Source organism: Camellia sinensis, chromosome 3 (assembly GCF_055761805.1).
Source record: "Camellia sinensis isolate YWXY chromosome 3, ASM5576180v1, whole genome shotgun sequence".
NCBI lineage: Eukaryota > Viridiplantae > Streptophyta > Magnoliopsida > Ericales > Theaceae > Camellia > Camellia sinensis.
Window position 1 is genome coordinate 68642292 of NC_138963.1, and position 19913 is coordinate 68662204.

Below are 19913 nucleotides of genomic sequence, written 5' to 3' on the forward strand. Positions count from 1 at the left end.
ATTTCTTGTGTGAGATTTATAGAAAAATCAAAACTTCATTTTATATATCTATTTTTGAGAGATATTTATTATAAGCTTTCTTTGAAAGCAAAAATATCATTTCATCTTGTAAAAGTGTTGCAAACACTGTGTTCTTGAAATCTTGAGAGTGATTGTGAATCACCTAAGATTTGCAAGGGTTTGGGCTTGTGAAATCTATGTAAAATCCGTGGAGGATTGCTCCATTTGTAAAGAGGTTACTAGCACCCCTATGAAGCTAGAAGATATTGGAAAATCTCAAGTGAAGCTTGAGGAGTGGACGTAGGCCGAGTTGAAACTGAACAACTATAAATTTGTTTACCTCTCTCCCTTATCTTTTTATTTTATTTTAAATTGCCATAACTATATTTCACATTTTTACTGTGCTAAAATCATTAACTGACATAGTTGTTAAGACACTTGTTTTAATTATTTTTATTTCATTAATTATATTTATCTATTGTGCTAGTCCTAATTTTTATTAGGGTATTATTAATTTTAATTGTAAAAATCTAATTCACCCCTCCTCTTAGGTTGTCTTTTGGGTAACATACTCACTAGGAGCCACCAATTTAAGAATATATTTAAAATTTAAAAAATTTAAAAATATATTCATCCTCCCTAACGGGTTGTCTCATCTTTGCTTTTAAACAAAGTCACATAGCAATCATATATGCTATAATTGACACAAGGATAACATACTAATTGCCTCTGATTAATTCAGAGATATTATCATGCAATCTTATGATTTCCTCTAATCACACTGGATCTCTCTAGATCTTCCTCTAAGAACCTCGCAAGGCTTAAGGTTGTCAGGTAAAATAACATTTATGTTGTCACATTTTGAAGCCATTTCTGAAAAATCACAATAGAATTTCATTAGAAATTAATCTTAACACTCAGAAAATCCCATAGTTAGAAATTTAATTCAAAACTAGTTTCACCACTTAACCTAGAATCGAACATGGTTAAGAATGTTCCTAAGAAGACTGGAGGGGTCACATTGGTCCCACTTAAAACCTAGTTAACCTTTTGACAAAACTTTCAAGAGCATGTTGACTCCTAATCCATGGGAAACAAAGTTTAAAATTAAGTTTTCCAGGGGATAAACCAGGTTATAACAAACCAATTCCGAAGCAAATAAAATTTGCTTCCAGAATTATACCACTCATAAAAGTTAACCACTACTCCCAGAATTGAGCCCATGATTTCTGAATAAAAATTAGAGATATTTTAGCTAATGCTAAAATTTGGTTTCTTTTCTCAAAACTACAATACTTTGGAAATAATCAGATTATAACCCAAAATACTTTAGAAATAATTAGATTATAATAAAAAATTTTCTCCAAACTTAGTTTTCCAACACTTTGGGAATAAAACAATTGAACCAAAAGACTTCCTCAAATCCCAAAGGTTTGAAACCAAATCCGTCTTAATTGTTATTTCTGAACAAATAAGAACTACTCTTTAGCCAAGACTAAACCCTTTGGTTTCTATTACAAAAAACCAAACCAAGTTCCAAACTTTACAAACAATTTAAAATTGCTAACAAACATTGCAAGCAATGAAAAAAAAAAAAAATTGCTACGATAATACAAGCAAATAAAATGCTTTTACCAATACAAGCAAACAAACTTACTTCTACACATTGGTAAATGAACTAAATTAAATTTCAAGCAAACAATTGCTTCAAATAAAAGACGAGTAAACCAATCCAATTGAGAATTGTAAGTAGTCCAAAAATTGCACTCCAAAATTCTATTAATTTGGATTTGTATTGTTTCCATTCCCTTTCGCATATGTATGCTGACAAAGAAAGTTAGTAATAAACCACAACATAATACAAAACAACTAATTAAAAAAAAAAAAAAACCTTATATTTAACCCTTCTAGCACTATTATGAATAGCACATTAAGCGAAAATTAAAATGCAATATAAGTTCCACATATAAACTTTAAAACTCCAAAACTAAATGTACAATTTAATTTATACAATAAATATGTAAATAAATTAGACAAGTAACAAAATCTTAAAATTTATAATTACAAATAATTAAATTAAAATTTATTGCCATGAGTTATATATCAATTCTTACATAATAAATAAGTAAATAAATTTAGATAAGTTACAAAACTTTATAACTCCAAAACCTTAAACTAAAGTTTAATAGGCAAGAGTTACATATGAATTTATTTAACAATAACCATACAAATAACTCTAGCAATTAAAAACATGCAAATAATTCTAGAAAATATACATGTAACCCACATCAAAATCTAAGGACATGCAAATTACCTTACAATTCTAGAAACTAATAAAAATGTGAATTAAACTAGGATCTAGAAAATCATGAATATGTATAAAAAAAAGTAGCAACTAATTAGCATATCCATCTTAACTAAACTTAAACACTCATGAGCATGCAAATTTTATTATAAAGCTATAAAAAAAAAACATGCAAAGTATGGTAGAAAATTAAAAATCATACTCATAAAACTATACATCTAAACAAACAATAGACCATTTAATTAATCATCAACAATCTAATTTTCTTTTTATGCCGAAAATAAATTGAAAGCAAAATAAAACATGAGAAAGATATTTATTTATTTAAATCCTAATCATGTATAGCAAGTCAATGGAACAAAAAAACTCTATGAACAGTAGCATGCTCTTGCCTTATACAAGAAAACAGTGGCCTCTAAATTAAACAATTATAAGCAAAACTGTAGCCACATCATGTGAAGTTATTGACACAAAACTATATATACCAGAATTCCTATAGATGATAGCATGCCTATATATATATATATAATTCCATTATTATGCAAAAGTAACAACATAATGAACCTGCCACACAGTAGCCTATTACAAAAATTTAAATTTGATATAGCAGGGAAATTAATCTATGTGAATCTATTTGTTAATTTAATGAGAAACAAAGCTAATATGTTTTAAGATTGTTGTACAAATTGTGTAATTAAACAAGATAAATAAATTCATGATTAATCAAATTACATAATAGAATGAGAAAACATGTTGAATATTACAACCATAGAAATACACAATACGATAAAAGGTAAAGAAAGCAAACTGAAGCCTGTGTGATACTATAGTGTCCTTAAAACAAATTAGCCGCCCACCATAGGTGCTGGAGGTATGTCGACTTTTGTCTCCCAGGATACGACGGTCAAAACTAGCTAATGCAGAAACACCTTCTGAATAGCTTCGGCGAACTTGATAATGGTTGCACTCTCTCTAACAAGAACCAAAGAAGGGACTACCAAAAGAAGATAGAAAAATTTTCTTTGGTGTAAAACCATCTCCAACTCTTTATCAAAATACTATCTTCATTTTTCATCAAAAAAACTCTCCAAAATTATTCTCTTCTTTTAAGTTGGAGGGGAAATGCCTTTTTTATACTTGTAGGGAAGATGTCTTAACAATGAAGGCTACCATAAAATCTAGCATCAATGGCCATCAACTCTAGCCTTTAGGACTAAAGTTACAAAGGTGCAAAACCCCCATGTGCATAATGATCATCAACTCTATCATCAAAAGATGAGAGTTATAAAAGTTGAATAAATAAATAAATATATATATATATATATATAATTTTATTTAAATAATCCAACTAGATATGTCATAAAATGGATACGAGTATTGTGTCACAACCCGATCCACACCCAGTCTCAAACATATGCACAAGCTAAACCCAACACAACATAGTTTAGCCCAAACTTAAGATTATGTCCAAGTCTAAGTCCTAGACCAAACTCAACACATGCACAAGCACAAGTCTTATTAGGCCCAGTTCAAACTAAGACTAAGTTCAAATCTAAGCCTAACTTTTATTGATGTCCACTTTATGAGACAATTCTCATTCACAACTTAATGATTTCGGCCCATCATTTTTATATTGTAATCCTCTCACTTGAGAGAATACAAAACCACTCAGACCCACCTCAACTGGCGTTTGGATCCCACTTTAATTTCGAATTAAAGTTACCGAAAACCCATTATTTCCTAACAGCATAATCGGCCAGACAGTTATATCAGCTGGTTCGCATGTAGTTTTTCAATTATGCCAATAAATTAGTATGTAAAGGCAAAATATGAGATAACTTTAACAGGGAAATATTTTGTAAAATATCCAAAATTTTAATTATGAAATAGAGAAGATCTTGATCAGTTTACTATGGCTTTGGTTGAGACCAGTTGAGAAATGAGAAATAAATATAAACCAATATGATTTTTGTATTGCTTTGAGAGATATGTAGAACTTTCTAGGCCCAAAGGGCAAGGATAGACATGGAGGTAGAGCCAAGAACAAGGGCAACAAAAGAAGCCTTCTTCAACCAATACTCAGAACTCATCAACTTGCTGTGGAAGAAGTCAAGAGCAATGAGGTCAACCAGACCCATGTAAATGAGTACACCTGCGGAGAGGGAACCCAAGAGTCCTTCAAGAATCAAGGCATTAGGGCTACTGTCATCATAACCAGTCAAGGAGAAAATGATCATTCCCAACACTATTCCTATGGGTGTTGTCACTGAAAACATGAAGCACATGTAAGCTGTTGTTCCAAAGCTGAACCCTGCCTGCATGTATGTCATCATCACCATTTGGTTAAGAGGATGTATAAAATAGAAACTGGGAAATTACTACTATAGTCTTTGTATTTCATCTCTTGTGTTATTTTTAGTTTTAATTGCATTAATTTTTTTCTCAAATTTTTCATATCGTGTTAATTTAGTTCAATTGATAAAATACTCATTGTCCTCAAATTGATTGAGAAGTTGGCGCTCAAAATTTCTTTTTTTTTTTTTTTGAGCACAGAGTTGATGTTCAATTTAAATCATTCATTTTGTTCTTAATTTACGCTCAATTTTTAATCTATGTTACTGATTAAAAATTAAAAGACAAAATTAATATGATTAAAAACTATAAGGATTAAACTAACACAAAAGAACAATTACAAAAGAACAAATTATAGTGATTACTTTTATAATTTGTCTCCATAAGCTCCCGCAAGTAAGCGGTGGGATTGGTCTTCCACAATTAGTCGAGGTGCGTGTAAGCTGAGTCGAATACTCAAAAAAAAAAAAAAAAAATTGCCCAATATAAGAAATTATGAAGTTTCCCTACATACTATCGTTTTATTAAAGTCGGACTATTCTGTATAGATCTATGGCAACCCAGGCATTAATTTGTAGCATTTATTTGCTATTCAAATTACACTAATGATCCTCAATATTAACACCTTATGGTATTTTGAGCTCTTATATTTTAATTACGTCAATTAAAACTCAAAATATGAAATGTGTGCTTATATGATTTCTACGCTTGATGTTCTGCTAAATTAATAAAATAATCAAAGGATATTTTGAAAACAAAAACCAAACTTATTACACCAATAGTTCCCTAATGTACGTGTAATTCAAATTTTAAGATCAAAATGTCACAAGAGTCGGACATCTAAGATCATTAGTGTAACTAGGTTCCCCCCTCCCCCCAACTCTATTTCTTTATTTCTTCCATAGGACAGTAATTACTATAAGTATCAAACTCCATTTAAGATCATTAGTGCAATTAGGTCCCCCCACCCCGTCTCAAAAAAAAAAAAAAAAACTCTATTTCTTTATTTTTTCCATAGGACAGTAATTACCATAAATATCAAACTCCATCTAAGATCATTAAGGTCCCCCCCCCACCCAAAAAAAAAAAAAAAAAAAAAAAAAAACTCTATTTCTTTATGTCTTCCATAGGACAGTAATTACCATAAATATCAAACTCTATCTAAGATCATTAAGGTACCCCCCCACCCAAAAAAAAAAAAAAAATTCTATTTCTTTATTTCTTCCATAGGACAGTAATTACCACAAATATCAAACTCCGTCTAAGATCATTAATTAACCCACCCCCCCACCCCCCCAAACTCTATTTCTTTATTTCTTCCATAGGACAGTAATTACCATAAGTATCAAACTCCTTTCTACAAAGTTAAACTCATAACCTTATACCACAAAGTGATATTACACAATTCTTAAGTCAAATAACCTACTTTGATAATTCTTTTCAAAATACATTTATAATGCCAAACATATGGTTAAAAAAATACATATTTCATGCTCAGAGACTAAATTAACACAATTGAAATGTAAAGAATCAAAATGTCACTAAGGACATATGTTGGAGACAGTTGATGTCGTTAGTCCTTGTTATTAATACAAAACTGCTGCGTAATTTGAATTTGAGTTTGACCCGAATGACTTGAAATTCATCATGTCGGTCGTCTAGCAAGAAGGCTAACAGCCGTGATCGACAAGATGACAACTGCGGTACACAAGTGTTTCACGCGGTCATCCGGTAAACACCAATTCGGGTCATTCTAACCCATCCCTTTTTGAGTTACAAGGCATTTTTGTTATTAATAATAGCAAGTTTTGGAATCAATATTTAGTATTTAGATTATTACTCAGAATTATAATGTGTAGTGGAGATTGATTTAGTACTTTGTGGGGTCGACAGGCAGAATAAATTCAAATCGCATGTTAGAATTTTAAAATATATAGTATTTTAGGTAAATTTTCTAAAAATAGTATTACTGTATTAATAAATACCTACAAGGTGTTGATCAAAAAAAAAAAAGAAATACCTACAAGGTGTACGCTGGTTGTGTGACTTTCAGGTCACTCTACAGGATCCGAACTCCACTCACATTATCAGTTGTAGTCACTCAAACGGTAGGCAACTTAAGTGTCTGTATAGAGTTTTAAAGCAAATACAAACTCACATAATCACATTTCTTGTAGATTATTAAGCTGTGTTTAATTGAATGATTTGATAAGAAAAATGAAAAGGGAAAGGAAAATCAAAAGAAAAGAAAAGAAAAGAAAATGAGAAATAATTTATAATATTTCAATTCCAAATTTTATGTTTGATTGAGGCCTCGTTTGGGAAGATTTTTTTAGTAATTTTTTGATTTTTTTGACTAAAATATGATGTAAATAAAATTAGTGTATTTGAGATGACTTTTTGATTTTTTACGAAAAGATATGCAAAATTGGAGAGAAAAGAAAATTTTTAACTTTTTGATATAGGTTATTGACTTTATGATTTTTTAGTAACTTTTTAATTTTTTAACTAAAAAAGTCACTTGCCAAACGAGACGTGAGTTAGAAAATGAAAAAAAAAAGAAGCCTAAAGTGAACCTAAAAGACAAAAAATAAAATTGTACTTCTCTCTTACTTTCTTTTCTCTTATATTTTCCATTATAACAAAACAAAAAATAAGATTCCATTTACTTTTTTTTATTTTTATTTCTCTCATCAAACCTTTTAATCAAACCCAATCTTAGTGTTTTGACACAACTAGAGAACACAGACAATCCATAGGCACGCCCAACCAGCTTCTACCACATCCACACCCGACCTCTAGCATTATTACTATGCCGTTTTATCAAAAGGATGTTTGGCCTGACAATATCATTAGCCTAGTATAAACAACCCGTAAGCAAGGCTGAGCAATACCTAGAAATGACATCGTCCTGTGTTGGCTGATGAAAGTTGAACCCCAAATATTTAATCATATAAGATTCAATTTCATTGTCACAATTGTGAGTGATTTTGTGAGTTAAAGTTAGTTTGGCAAATGACTATTATTTTAATTATTTTTTCATTTTTTATAAAAAAAATATAAAAAAATAAAAAGAGTAATATAATAACTTATAATAATATTTTAATTTTTAAAAAATTATATTAGTTCATTGCCAAACAATATTTAAATGGTGAGTTTTTAACAATTCCCTTTTTAAAATCTTGACGTTATAATTTCCAATAACTACCTAAAAAAAGTATAATTTGAAATGTTTAAACTTAAAATAAATAATTCAAGAAATATATATATATATATATACACAGTATTTTGATAATTTTTTACCTAAATTTCTAACGAATGACTAATAAAAGGGTATAAAATATTAAAAAATAAAGAGTAAAATATCGATAATTTAAAGAGTTTAATATAATTTGTTCAAATTTTTATAATGAGTCCGTACGTAAGTAAGTACCTGAGCAATACAACCACCGAGTCCCATTCCTTCAAAGATCTGGTGAAACGCGAGTGCAGCAACAAGCGGCCTAATCGTGCACTGATTCTGAGACATCCCCATCGTCACTCCAATAATCACCGAATGAAAAATTATCCCAATCTCCAACACCTGCGACACCAATCTCTGCTTCATCCTCACCACTTCCTCCGCCGCCACTTCCCCCTCACCACCACCACCCTCCTCCTCCACCGCCCCCAATTCCACCGCCGATTTCTTCTTCGCCGCCTCCAATTCCTCGCCCCCAATCGGCGTATAATTCTTAGTGCTCGACTTTCCATGGCTATCGACGTGCGAGGAAGCGGTTAGATCGACTAATAGGGCGGCGAGGACTCCGATTAGAGTGACGAGGCCGGAGAAGGGAAAGTCCTTCCAAGGGTGTTGAGACGCCACCTGGCAGTCGGCGAGGGCATCGAAGGCGTCTGGGAGGACGTGGACGAGCGATGTAGAGAGAATCACTCCGGCCGCGAAGCACTTGATTATGAGGATCGCCTTGTCGTAGACCGGCTTGCCGTGGAACAGCCGAGCTAGCATCACCGGCGATGATATGCCGATTACGCTTGTGAAGAAGATCACGAAGATCGAAACGAGTTTGAGGTTCGACGCGGCGTGGCTGTTTCGGCAGGAAAGGGCTCGAGTCGTGTCGGTGGCGCACACAGCCATGGCTCTCTCTCTCTCTCCCCGATGATGAATTGAGTTGAGACCAGAAACAGAGTTTGAAGAATGGTAAGAGAGGTGTTTGTGTTGGTCCTGGTGCCGTGTGGACTGTGATTACTACTTGCAGAGTGGACCAGTGCTGTCTTTGATTGTTCCTAGTATTGACAAAGGGGAGAGTGACTTTTCTATTTTGCTATTGGATATGCTAAATACAGCCTAGCGTTAAAAAAAGGGGAGAATTCCATCAATGGCATCAAGAGAAATATTTACTTTGGCTCCGTTTGAGAAGAAAAAAATTAGGTGTTTTTTTTTTGGTTAAAATAGTTATAAAAAATAAAATAGATTTTTTTAATTTAATAATATAAAATATTATATTTAATTCATAATTATTATATTTTTTGTTTTATAAAAAAAGTTAAAAAAGTTAAAAGTCATTTTCAAATGAGACTTTTTAACGTCAAGTTAAAATAGTTAAAAAAGTCAAAAAAATCAAAAAATCAACCTACTTTCCAAACGAACCCTATACTAATTTTTTAAAATAAATATTAATAATTAAAATTATAAATTATTTTATTTTTTTATAAATACTTTTTCTTGATGTGATGTGTAATTCTCTCTAACAAAATAGGTGATTGTCACGATCTAAACCTGTCTCTATAAATTTAGGGTATGTTTGGTAACGTTTACGTTTTCAGTTTATATTTACAAAAATTTTATAAACTGGTTTTTGTTTATTTTTTATTTATTTTTAGAAAAACATAAACTACAAACGCGTTTGGTAATTGACAAAATGTTTAAAAATTTTAAAAAATATAAAAAAGAGTGAAAAATGGCAAGTGATGGCAAGTGGCGGCGAAAGACGGTGGTGGAAAGTAGTGACGGTAGGTGGTGGGTAGCTGGTGGTGGGTGACGGTGGCAGGTGAGTGGCTGACGGTGGCAGGTGGTGGGTGGTAGCGAGTAGGTGGTGGCAGTGGCTGGTGGTGGGTGGTGACGGGTAGGTGGTGGTGGTGGCGGGTAGGTGGTAGTAGTGGGTGGGTGGGTGACGGTGGCGGGTGGTGGGGTGGTGGGTGGTGGTGGCGGGTGGTGGTGGGTGGTGGGTGGTGGGTGGTGATGGTGGTTGGGTGGGTGACGGTGGCGGGTGGTAACGAGTGGGTAGTGGTGGTGGTGGTGGCAGCGGCGGATGGCGGGTGGTGGTGGCAAGTGGGTGGCGGATGGCCGGTGGTAGTGGGTGATGGCGGGTAGGTGGCGGGTGGTGGTGGTAGTGGGTGGTGGTAGTGGGTGGGTGGGTGGGTGGGTGGGTGGGTGATAGTGGCGGGTGGTAGGTGGTAGCGAGTGGGTGGTGGTGAGTAGTAGTGGTAGGTAGGTGGCGGGTGGGTGATGGTGGTGGTGGTGGGTGGCGGCGGGTGGTGGTGATGGCGGCTGGGTGGGTGGCAGGTGGCTGGTGGTGGTGGGTGGCTGGTGGTAGCAGGTGATCGATGGTGGTGGTAGGTGGGTGGTGAGTGGTGATGGCAAGTAGGTGACGGGTGGTGGCGGCAGGCGGTGGATGGTGGTGGCGGGTGGTGGGTGGTGGATGGCAGGTGAATGGTGGGTGGTGATGGCAAGTAGGTGGCGAGTGGTGGCGGCGAGCGGTGGATGGTAGTGGCGGGTGATAAGTGGTGGATGGCAGGTGGGTGGTGGTGGCGGTGGTGGTAGTAGTGGCAAGGGGGGTGGTGGTGGCGAGTGGGTGGTGGTGGCGGGTGGTGGTGGCAGGTGGGTGGTGAGTGGTGGTGGCAGGTGGGTGGTGAGTGGTGGTGGCAGGTGGGTGGTGGTAGAAAATGGTGGTGGGTGGTGGCTAGTGTTGGGTGGTAAAAAAAAAAAAAACTGAAAACTCAAAATGGAAACACATTTTTTGTGTTTTCATTTTTTGGCCAAATTTATAAACTGAGACCACTGATTTATAAATCAAAAATTTTACCAAACAAGTTTTTATTTGAGTTTTTTAAATTTTTGTAAATATAAACAGAAAACTGAAAACGTAAGTGTTACCATACAGCACCTTAGCGTCGTAACTGGCTAGCAATCTGTGATTACTGAAGGCCTGCTTAACAATAATGACGATAATACAATATAAAGAGACTGGTGGAAGTCAGTTAATAATAACATACATCGTCCAATGAGCTGTGAGGACTTGAATGGAAATAAACTTTTATATACATAGTTATGTTCACAAACACTTGTATCCATAAAACACATATATACAGGACAAAACACAAGTTACGAAATTAAATCCCATTATCAAAAACAGTATTAACAAAAGTAATGGAACATTATTTTTACTTAGTAATATCAAAAGGGTGAATTTGAGCCACCCAAAAAGCCTTGACATATGCTGGTTCAGAACCTCGCGATGAGGCACAATAGCTGGTTTGACAAAACAAGGGTTTGAGTCGTCGCCACTAGCTTTGATCCGGTGTTCGATCACCTACATATATACAGTAAATAGTGAGTTAGAGCCCAATGAATAACAGCTGTGTAAAGAGGTTAAGAATGATGTCCTTTTTTTTTTTTTTTGATCGGCAAAGAAAAATTTCATTAACAGCATGAAATTAAAGGTACAGGAAGATGACATGCATCGAGAGAGATTCGGAAAGTACAAATTACCCCTACTACTGCTACTCGCATTCATACAACCAACCCCTTGGCCTCACGAAATTTTTTTTTTTAAAAAAAAAAATAAAAATAAAAAGTTAAGAAGGACTTAACAAGAAGATAAAAAACATGAATCCCCGCAAAATCAAACCACACTGCCCAAAACCAAGCTGCTCCCCACGTCCACCTGCTTACAAAATTTTTAAAATAAAACTAATCATTCCCAAAGCCCACACGCACAAATCAAGAATGATGTCCTTATAATATTTGAAATAATCGATTATCAATAGAACCTTTTCAATCAATATATTTTTGTCAATCAATCGTTCAATTGTTCAATTCAATTAATTATATTCGTATAGGTTATACGTGATACATCCAATAGCAACAATACAATAGGTCTTAAAGACCGAACAATCAATTGATGACCATCAAACAATAGATAATAGTTTCAAGAATTGGAACTGATAGAGATCTCTGTAACAATAGCGATATCAATAACAATAACAATAGCAATATGCGATGAGTGCCATGAATACAGTTCAAAAAGAGGATCATCATCCAATTAATAAGAGTAACGGTTCAAAAACAATATAATTTATCATTCAGGAAATAAATACAATTGAACGTATTTTTACAACAGTGTTATTCACAGTGGGCTTCTCGATACACGTACTAATGGTTCGGCGTTCAACCTAAACAAATAAAGTCAAGTATAACACAATTATAATCACATTCTTTCAATACTACTCAATTCGATTGCTCGATCTCTATCCGTTCCTCTTGATCGGTTCTTATTCTATTCTTTATTTTGTTTCATGCCTTTAAAATGCTCATGAATGTAATGCATATGGAAAAACATTTTAAAACGATGCAAATAGAGGCTTGGAAGGTGGAAAAAAGGAGCAGAAACAAAACCAAGTCTACCCAAAAGGGCTGCATGTGCGGGGGTCCAACCACACGTGCAGTGACCATCACTGCACCTGCTCCCGTACATGCAATTTAAGTAGAATACTCACTCACCATTGCCCTTTTTTTCCGCACGTGCGGGGCTCCAGGCTGCACGTAGGGTGATGTTACCAAGCTAGCAGGTCCGAAAATTGCTCTGTTATGGCAGTGCACTCTTTTGCAAAATCAATTTCATTTTCATGCAATTCACTCCCCAAAACTCATATAACCATGCTTGACGTTGAGCCTTGATCATGAAACAGAAATCAAAACTTGTAAACAATGCCCAAATCGGCAATTTGAAGGTTCAAGACTCCAAATAAAATATAAACACATAAACCAAGTATTTCAAAGCTCCAAGGTTAAAATTGATGAGAAAAAGCCTTTCAAAACCTTTAGACTTATGAAGATTATGCAAGAAATATGCATATATGAATAAGAGTGTCTTGAATTTATGCCATGCATGTTGCTAATTCTAGTTAATCTCCATAAATCCTTTTTTATGTGATCATATGAATTTCTAACATCAGTTTACACCCCTAGTCTCATAATTGCTCATGATCTTTAATTAAAACAACTCAAAGTCTAAAGGATTATAAGGGAAGCGTTTTAATTTCATGAAATTTGGTGGAAATTTCTTACCTTAATTGCTTAATTGGTGAAGATTTCAAGTTTCCTTATACTTTCTCTTCTTCCTAACTTTTTTCTCTTGTTGAGCTCCTTCACCAAGTCTTTCCCTCCATCTCTCTATGTATAGTATATAGCCAGCTCCACTAGTCCTCAATTGATGAGTAGGATTTGTTTTTGTTTTGTTTTTTCTAAAATTCTTTTATTCTTATTCTTCAAGGTTAACTTAGGCTACTAATAAATCACATTAATTAATGCAAATCAAATTCACTCAATTTAAGTAATCCTCATCGTAAAATGATCTCAATTAAAATAAACTTAAATAAATTAAGGTGAATTAGACTCTAATTCCTATCCAATTTCTTAATTCTAACTTGTTCAATATTAACAAATCAGACAGATTTACTTTTCACTCTAACCTATCTGTCTACAATAACACAATAACAAGACAATACAAATCAATACAATATATATAACACATGGCACATAAGTCACAATTAACACATAATCTCATGATCAACACCAATCACATACCTAACTTTATTAATTTACTCAATTAAGGGAGTGACTGTCACATTCTTTCCCCCTTAAGACGTTTGGTCCTCCAAACTCAATTACCTTTCTTTGGGAAGAATATAGGATCAAGTGAAAAGAGGTCCGGATATCTTCTCTTCATATCATTCTCTCTTTCCCAAGTTGCATAGATACTACCATGATTTTTCCAATCCACTTTCACTAACGGAATTTCTTTGTTCCTTAGCTTCTTGACTAAGTGGTTAACAATCTGAATGGGCCTTTCCTTGTAAGAATAATCGTCACGGAAAAGCACATGGGTAGGCTCAATAACATGAAAAGGATCTTGAAGATAATCCCGCAACATTGAAACATGAAAGACATTATGCATATGTTCTATTTCGGGAGGAAGTGCTACTTGATATGCAACTGGATTAATCTTTTCAATGATTTCATATGGCCCAACATACCTCGGTGCTAACTTACCCTTGGTTCCAAAGCGAGTCTGCCCTTTCATAGGTGTTACCTTAATAAAAACATGATCATCCACTTCATATTCCTTGTCTCGCCTTCGGACATCCACATAACTTTTCTGTCGACTTTGCGCAGTTTTCCATCTTTGTTGAATTAATTTCACCTTTTCCGTTGTTTCATGTACAATCTCAGGCTCAAGTAAAGGCCCATCTCCAACTTTTGCCCAACAAATAGGAGACCGACATTTTCTGCCATATAAAGTCTCGAAAGGTGCCATACCAATGCTTGAATGAAAACTGTTGTTGTAGGCGAATTTAGCTAAAGGCAAGTGAGTTTCCCAATTCCCTTGAAAATAAAGCACACACATACGCAACATGTCCTCCAGAGTTTGAATTGTTCTTTCTGACTGGCCATCGGTCTGTGGGTGGTATGTATAGCCCAACTTTTTCGCACTCCCCTTCGGAAGTCGAATAAGCCCTACAGTATTGGACTCTCGCGGTTCTGAATTTGATTTCACAAGTGCAACGTGAAATAGATAAACACCAAAGAGTCTAAATCTGAAAAATCTTTTGGAAAATCGATTTTGAATCAAATTATCAAAAATAGATTGCTTTGCCAGATACAGAGTCGCCACCTAACCTACGACTTGTGCCAAAGGCCACGTGTCCGTCATCATCAAGATTGTCATGAATGAATTGAGCACCCCCACTTGTCCGATCAAAGATTGGCCTCTACTAATCATGATATGAATCTTATGTACATTATATGCTGTTGTTCCGATTTATTAGGTTAGCATTACTATGTGATGTGCACACACAAGTATAGACTAACTTTGCAAGAATTGGAACATTTCGAGTCATGTTTTGTTTGAAAAATTGTTTCAAATGTGTACCACTTGAAAAAGTGATCGCATATGAACATTTACTCAAATTATTCCAATTCAAGCAATTAGCATTCATCTATAGGCATTCAAACATATATAGCATTTAAGTATTTAGCCTCATGGCAAGCATGCTAGACACGACAACAACCACATGCGATATGCTAAAACAAGTAAAGGCTCACCTAGTACTCTAAGCCAAAAGAGAAATGAGTTAAAAAAATGCATGATTCCTAACTATACGATATGACTAATGAAACACATGCAAAAATGCAATTAATAGGCTTGGCTACTAATATGGCATATTGAGTCAATTTGATAGCATGCAGTTTAAGCATGTATTCAAAGAAGTATTAAACTAACAATGCAAGTTAGAATGATGCGCCAAGCCCTGGTGCATGCAATACAAATGAATGCAACATGAGTAATGCTAAACAAAACATAATGTCGCTAAACAAAACATAATGTCCCTAAACTAACCATTGTAAATTGTTTAAATAAAAGGGAGAAAGACGTGGGGTTAGAAGACATACACATAATTACAACATTACGCTTTCAGGAAGGAGAGTTTGAATAAACTAACTAGCTAGCTAACTAACTAAAACTAAGCTAATGAATTAACTATTACAAAATAAAATGAATAAATTAGCTAAGCTACTTAACTAATTATTACAACAACATATGAATTAATTAACTATTCTAGTGAATTAATGATTACAACATCACAACTAGCTAACTACTTTAACTAATTAAATAATTATAACACAGGTGCAATTAAAAGAAGTAAGCTAAACAATTAAGTACTAAGCTAACTACTCCGCCTCAAGAAGCGAGGGATGTTCATGTGCATGCTCGGTTTCCACCCGAAAAGGCCACTGTTTTGCTTCCGGAGAGCCTCTGTTGCACAGAGAACACATACACTGTTGCCCACTTCCAGAATAACTGTACTTTGCCTAAAAAACACACTGCTGAATTTTGCATCAGTGGGCGGCCAGTAGTGAGGGCTGCCAGCCACCAGTGATAGCCGGCCGACCATCAAAGGTGGCCTGCTGGCCACCTGCCGGCCATGGAAAGTGGCCTGCCGTCCACTGTTGCCCAATTCATCTTGTTGCAATAGAGAATAAACAGAGCATGCACAGGGTATTTTCAAGGGTTTGTTTGCCCAACTCACCATTCATTTTCATGAACAAATCAAAGGAGTAGTAAACTTGGTCCACAAACTATCAACTCAAGCAATTTTATTGCATGATGGCTCATGAACCAAAGTGTGCTATTTCAAAAAATACAACAAAATAAGGCTCAAACCATCTCCCTTTCATGCATTGATCAAGGGAAGTGGTGACCTTGGACACTTGAACTATTTCATCACTAATGAGTATGAAATGCCTCAAGCTTCTATGTGTTCAATTAACGTCCGATTGAATACAACACTTTTTATTATCTTGCATCATTTTTTTCCCCATTTTAATTACTCCATTTTAGATTACCATTCATTCTTTAATTCATTGAGTCCAATGGTGAGTTTAAGTTCTCTAAATGGAAAGAAGGCTCAAACCAAGTGTTGTCTTAGGCATGAAAGAGACATCATACCGTTGGTAATGTATCCCAAGGGGATTAAACCATTAACCATGATATCTCAATCTCATGCTTTAAATAAACAAGTAGTTTGAACCACTTTCAAAGCAAAACAAAAGCCAAGAAAGGAGGGAGGTTGCAGAGGTGATTAAGAGTGATCACAAGTATGGTAAGCCATAAATAAATGCAATCAACTCAAACAAGATGGTATCTAAGGCCTAAAACACCAAACTCATGAGGACAATTACACTACAAGTATGCAAAACAAAGCTCAAATGCAACTATCAACCAAAATAGTGCTAAAACAGTCTAAAATAAATCCTAAAACATGCTGGAATTAAGACAAAAATAGCTAGATTAATAAGCTAAAACATGACACAAACTAGGCTAGTAAGAAAGACACAAGGAGGGAAGGCTAACCCCTCCAAATTTAGACTTCAAAACATGATTTTGGCTATTGAAATAACTCTGAAAAACAGTGTTTAAAAGCTCAAAAATAGATGGTAAAAGGATGAGAAACAACAGGGAAAAGGCCTTCAAAACAAGGTGTAAAGAAGGATGAACCACCCCTCAACCTTTAATGGCCTTAAAACCCAAGCTTTAGCCCAAAAATACAGAGATTTTATGACCCAAAAATAGTTGGAAAATAGCAAGAATAATAACAAATAAAACAAAGCAACAAGTAAAGCCTTATACCTCTTGAAGAGAAGACCAATTCTAGGTAACAAATCAAGACAACACACCCTTCAAGAGCTCAAACCAAGCTCAAAAGTACCTCAACTCAAAGATGAGAAGGTTTGGTCAAGGGTGTATAGGCAAAGATTAAGGATTTGTAAGCTAAAGTGTAGGAAATTGAAAGAGAGAGAGAGAGAGAGGAAAAAATTTTCTTTAAAATTTTTCTAACCTTCAAACATGAGAGAGAGGCCCTCTATATATAGAAAACATGAATTTTTCTCAAGAACATCCAGCCCTACATGTGGGGGTAGATGCAAACATCTGTGCAAATAACTGGCATAACTGTCACAAAATATATGCAAAAGAAACTGGTGGCCAGCAACCAAAATTGATGGCCGATAGCCTAAAGAGGCGGTCGGCAGACCACCAGAGGTTGCAGGCTTGAAGAACCAAGGTCTGGTCCAAGAATGAGGAAACAGATGTGAGAGGTTTGAAAGGCTCAAAGCTGTGGCATTTCGCTGAGGACTTCGAGCATGTGGCAACCATGTAGAATCATCATCGGGTATGCATGCGATGACATCCAAGTCGTAATGGCCGTAAAAAATGGGGTGTTTATAGTTGCCCCTATTTGACAGAACTCGGAGTCATGAAATGACGTGAGTGAATGTCAAAGCCCGGAGACAACACATTTTGACAAGGTCGTAAGACTTGGACAAACAATCAAGACATAAATAAATAGTTGCGCCTGCAGGCTACCTATGTATCCCTTTGCAAAGAATCAAACCAGCGTAGTTTTGGGGCAAGATGCAAATGATATGCACAATGCAACTTTGAAAGCTGCACTGACACGGTCCGCGAAGTCGGCTATTTTGAAAACTTATGATCATCCAAGATGATGCAATAAGCAATAACAAATGTAATAAACAAGATAACAAGATATTAACATTTGAATGAGCAGCTTTAAGCTTAAAACTAACACAGGTTCTATGCAAAAGATAAAACCACACTCTAACCACGCCAAAACAAGAGACGAGGAAAGAAAACACCGCTCAGGGTTACGTTTCACGCATCCTGAGAAACTGAGAAAACTACTTGGGGTTGTGTTTCACACGCCCCGAGAAACTATAGAACGAAAACCGCTTGGGATCATGTTTCACACGTCTCGAGAAACAGAAAGACCGCTCGGGTTCGTGCTTCACACGTCTCGAGAAACAAGAGAATCGTTCGGGCTTGCGTTTCATGTGTCTCTAGACAAAACATGCCTAGAACCACGCGTCACGCATCCTGAGATGCTCTAATCACACTAAAATCATGAGAAGAGAAGAAAAATTGCTCAAGCTCACGCTTCGCACGTCCCGAGATAAAACACGCCCAAGGCAGTGTGTCACGCATCCTAAGATAGAAGGAAATCGCTCGGGCTCACGCTTCGCACGTCCCGAGATACAACACGCCCAGGGCCGTGTGTCACGTGTCCTGAGATACAAGAAAATCGCTCGGGCTCGCGCTTTGGACGTCCCGAGATACAACGTGTCCAGGGGCGCACGTCACGCGTCCTAAGATACTAGAAAACCACTTGGGCTCGCGCTTCGCGTGTCCCGAGATAAAACATGCCTAGAGCCGTACATCATGTGTCTTGAGATACAACAAAAATTGCTCGGGATCGCGCTTCACCTGTCCCAAGATAAGAAAAATTGTTCGGACTCGCACTTCGCGTGTCCCGAGAAAAAACAAGCCCAAAGCTGCGTGTCATGCGTCCTGAGATATAACAAAAATTGCTTAGGAGTGCGTTTCGTACGTCACGAGATAAAATAGAGAGGTGTGCGATAGATGCACAAAGTGAAGGTGTACGATAGATGCACAAAACAAACAAGTGCGATAGATGCACAAAATGAAGGTGTGTGATAGATTCACAAAGTGATCGAGATCATAAATCGAAATAGTGCATGTTCTATGCAAGATGATCTACCAACGTAAGATGGCAATGGAAGGCATATTCTATGCAAGAATCAAAAGCATATTCTATGCAAAATATAAATGATGCAAGACAAGCATGCAATATGTGATGCATATACTATGCAACGGAAAAGAACAAAAGCTTAAATCGAATAAACAATACTCGATGGCACCTCCAAGTTACCTCTCGGAGGAATTGTAATATGTTCAAAAGGATACACCTCGTTCATGTTTGAACATCGTTCGCCAAAACACAGTTTTGAGCTCCCTTAGAAACAATCTGAACCCAACAATGAACCTTCCTTATACTTCTTGGGAAACAAAGACATAAAATAGCATCAGGATACAGAGGAAGGCCACCGGTCACTTGCCAGCCACAGAGGGAGGCTGCTGGCCACATGTCGGCCACTGAACAGCCTTGCCGGCCACCAATGTGGCCCACCAGCCACCTGTCGGCCACCAATGGCAGTTTGGGGGTTTTTTGGACATTTCACCCACGGGTCTTTAAGTATAGACCAAGACCCCTCATTTTAACACACCCACACTTCCAAAATTGCTTTCTCTCTCTCTAGGTGCTCATTCTCTCTAGATTTGCGCTTTTTACGCTTTTTCCAACGCCCCACGCACATTTCCTTCGCTAAACCCTCTTGATTCTCTTCCTTTTTGAACCGATCAAAATTTGTTTTTGATGCTTTTTTCCTCATTTTCACCCTTCTAGGCTTGTTCTCCTCGAGTTTCTCTCGGGTTTCGTGAACTTTTCTAGACTTTGACTTTTTCTCCCATTTTCTCTCTCCAAGGGTTGATTTTTTCCAAGTTTAGCCTCTTTCTCCATTTTTCTTCACTTCTCACCTACT

The 19913-nt window shown here is 36.1% G+C and overlaps 1 protein-coding gene across 1 annotated transcript; it reads right to left on the reverse strand.

The window, feature by feature from the left end:
• Window positions 1-4159: 4159 nt before the first annotated feature.
• LOC114262891 (zinc transporter 6, chloroplastic) lies at window positions 4160-9056 on the reverse strand. The gene is made up of 2 exons (XM_028203322.2): window positions 8091-9056; window positions 4160-4620 (listed from the first exon to the last, which is right to left on the reverse strand). The coding sequence occupies exons 1-2, from the start codon at window positions 8790-8792 to the stop codon at window positions 4306-4308; spliced, it is 1017 nt and encodes a 338-aa protein (XP_028059123.2). The 5' UTR covers window positions 8793-9056; the 3' UTR covers window positions 4160-4305.
• Window positions 9057-19913: the final 10857 nt, after the last annotated feature.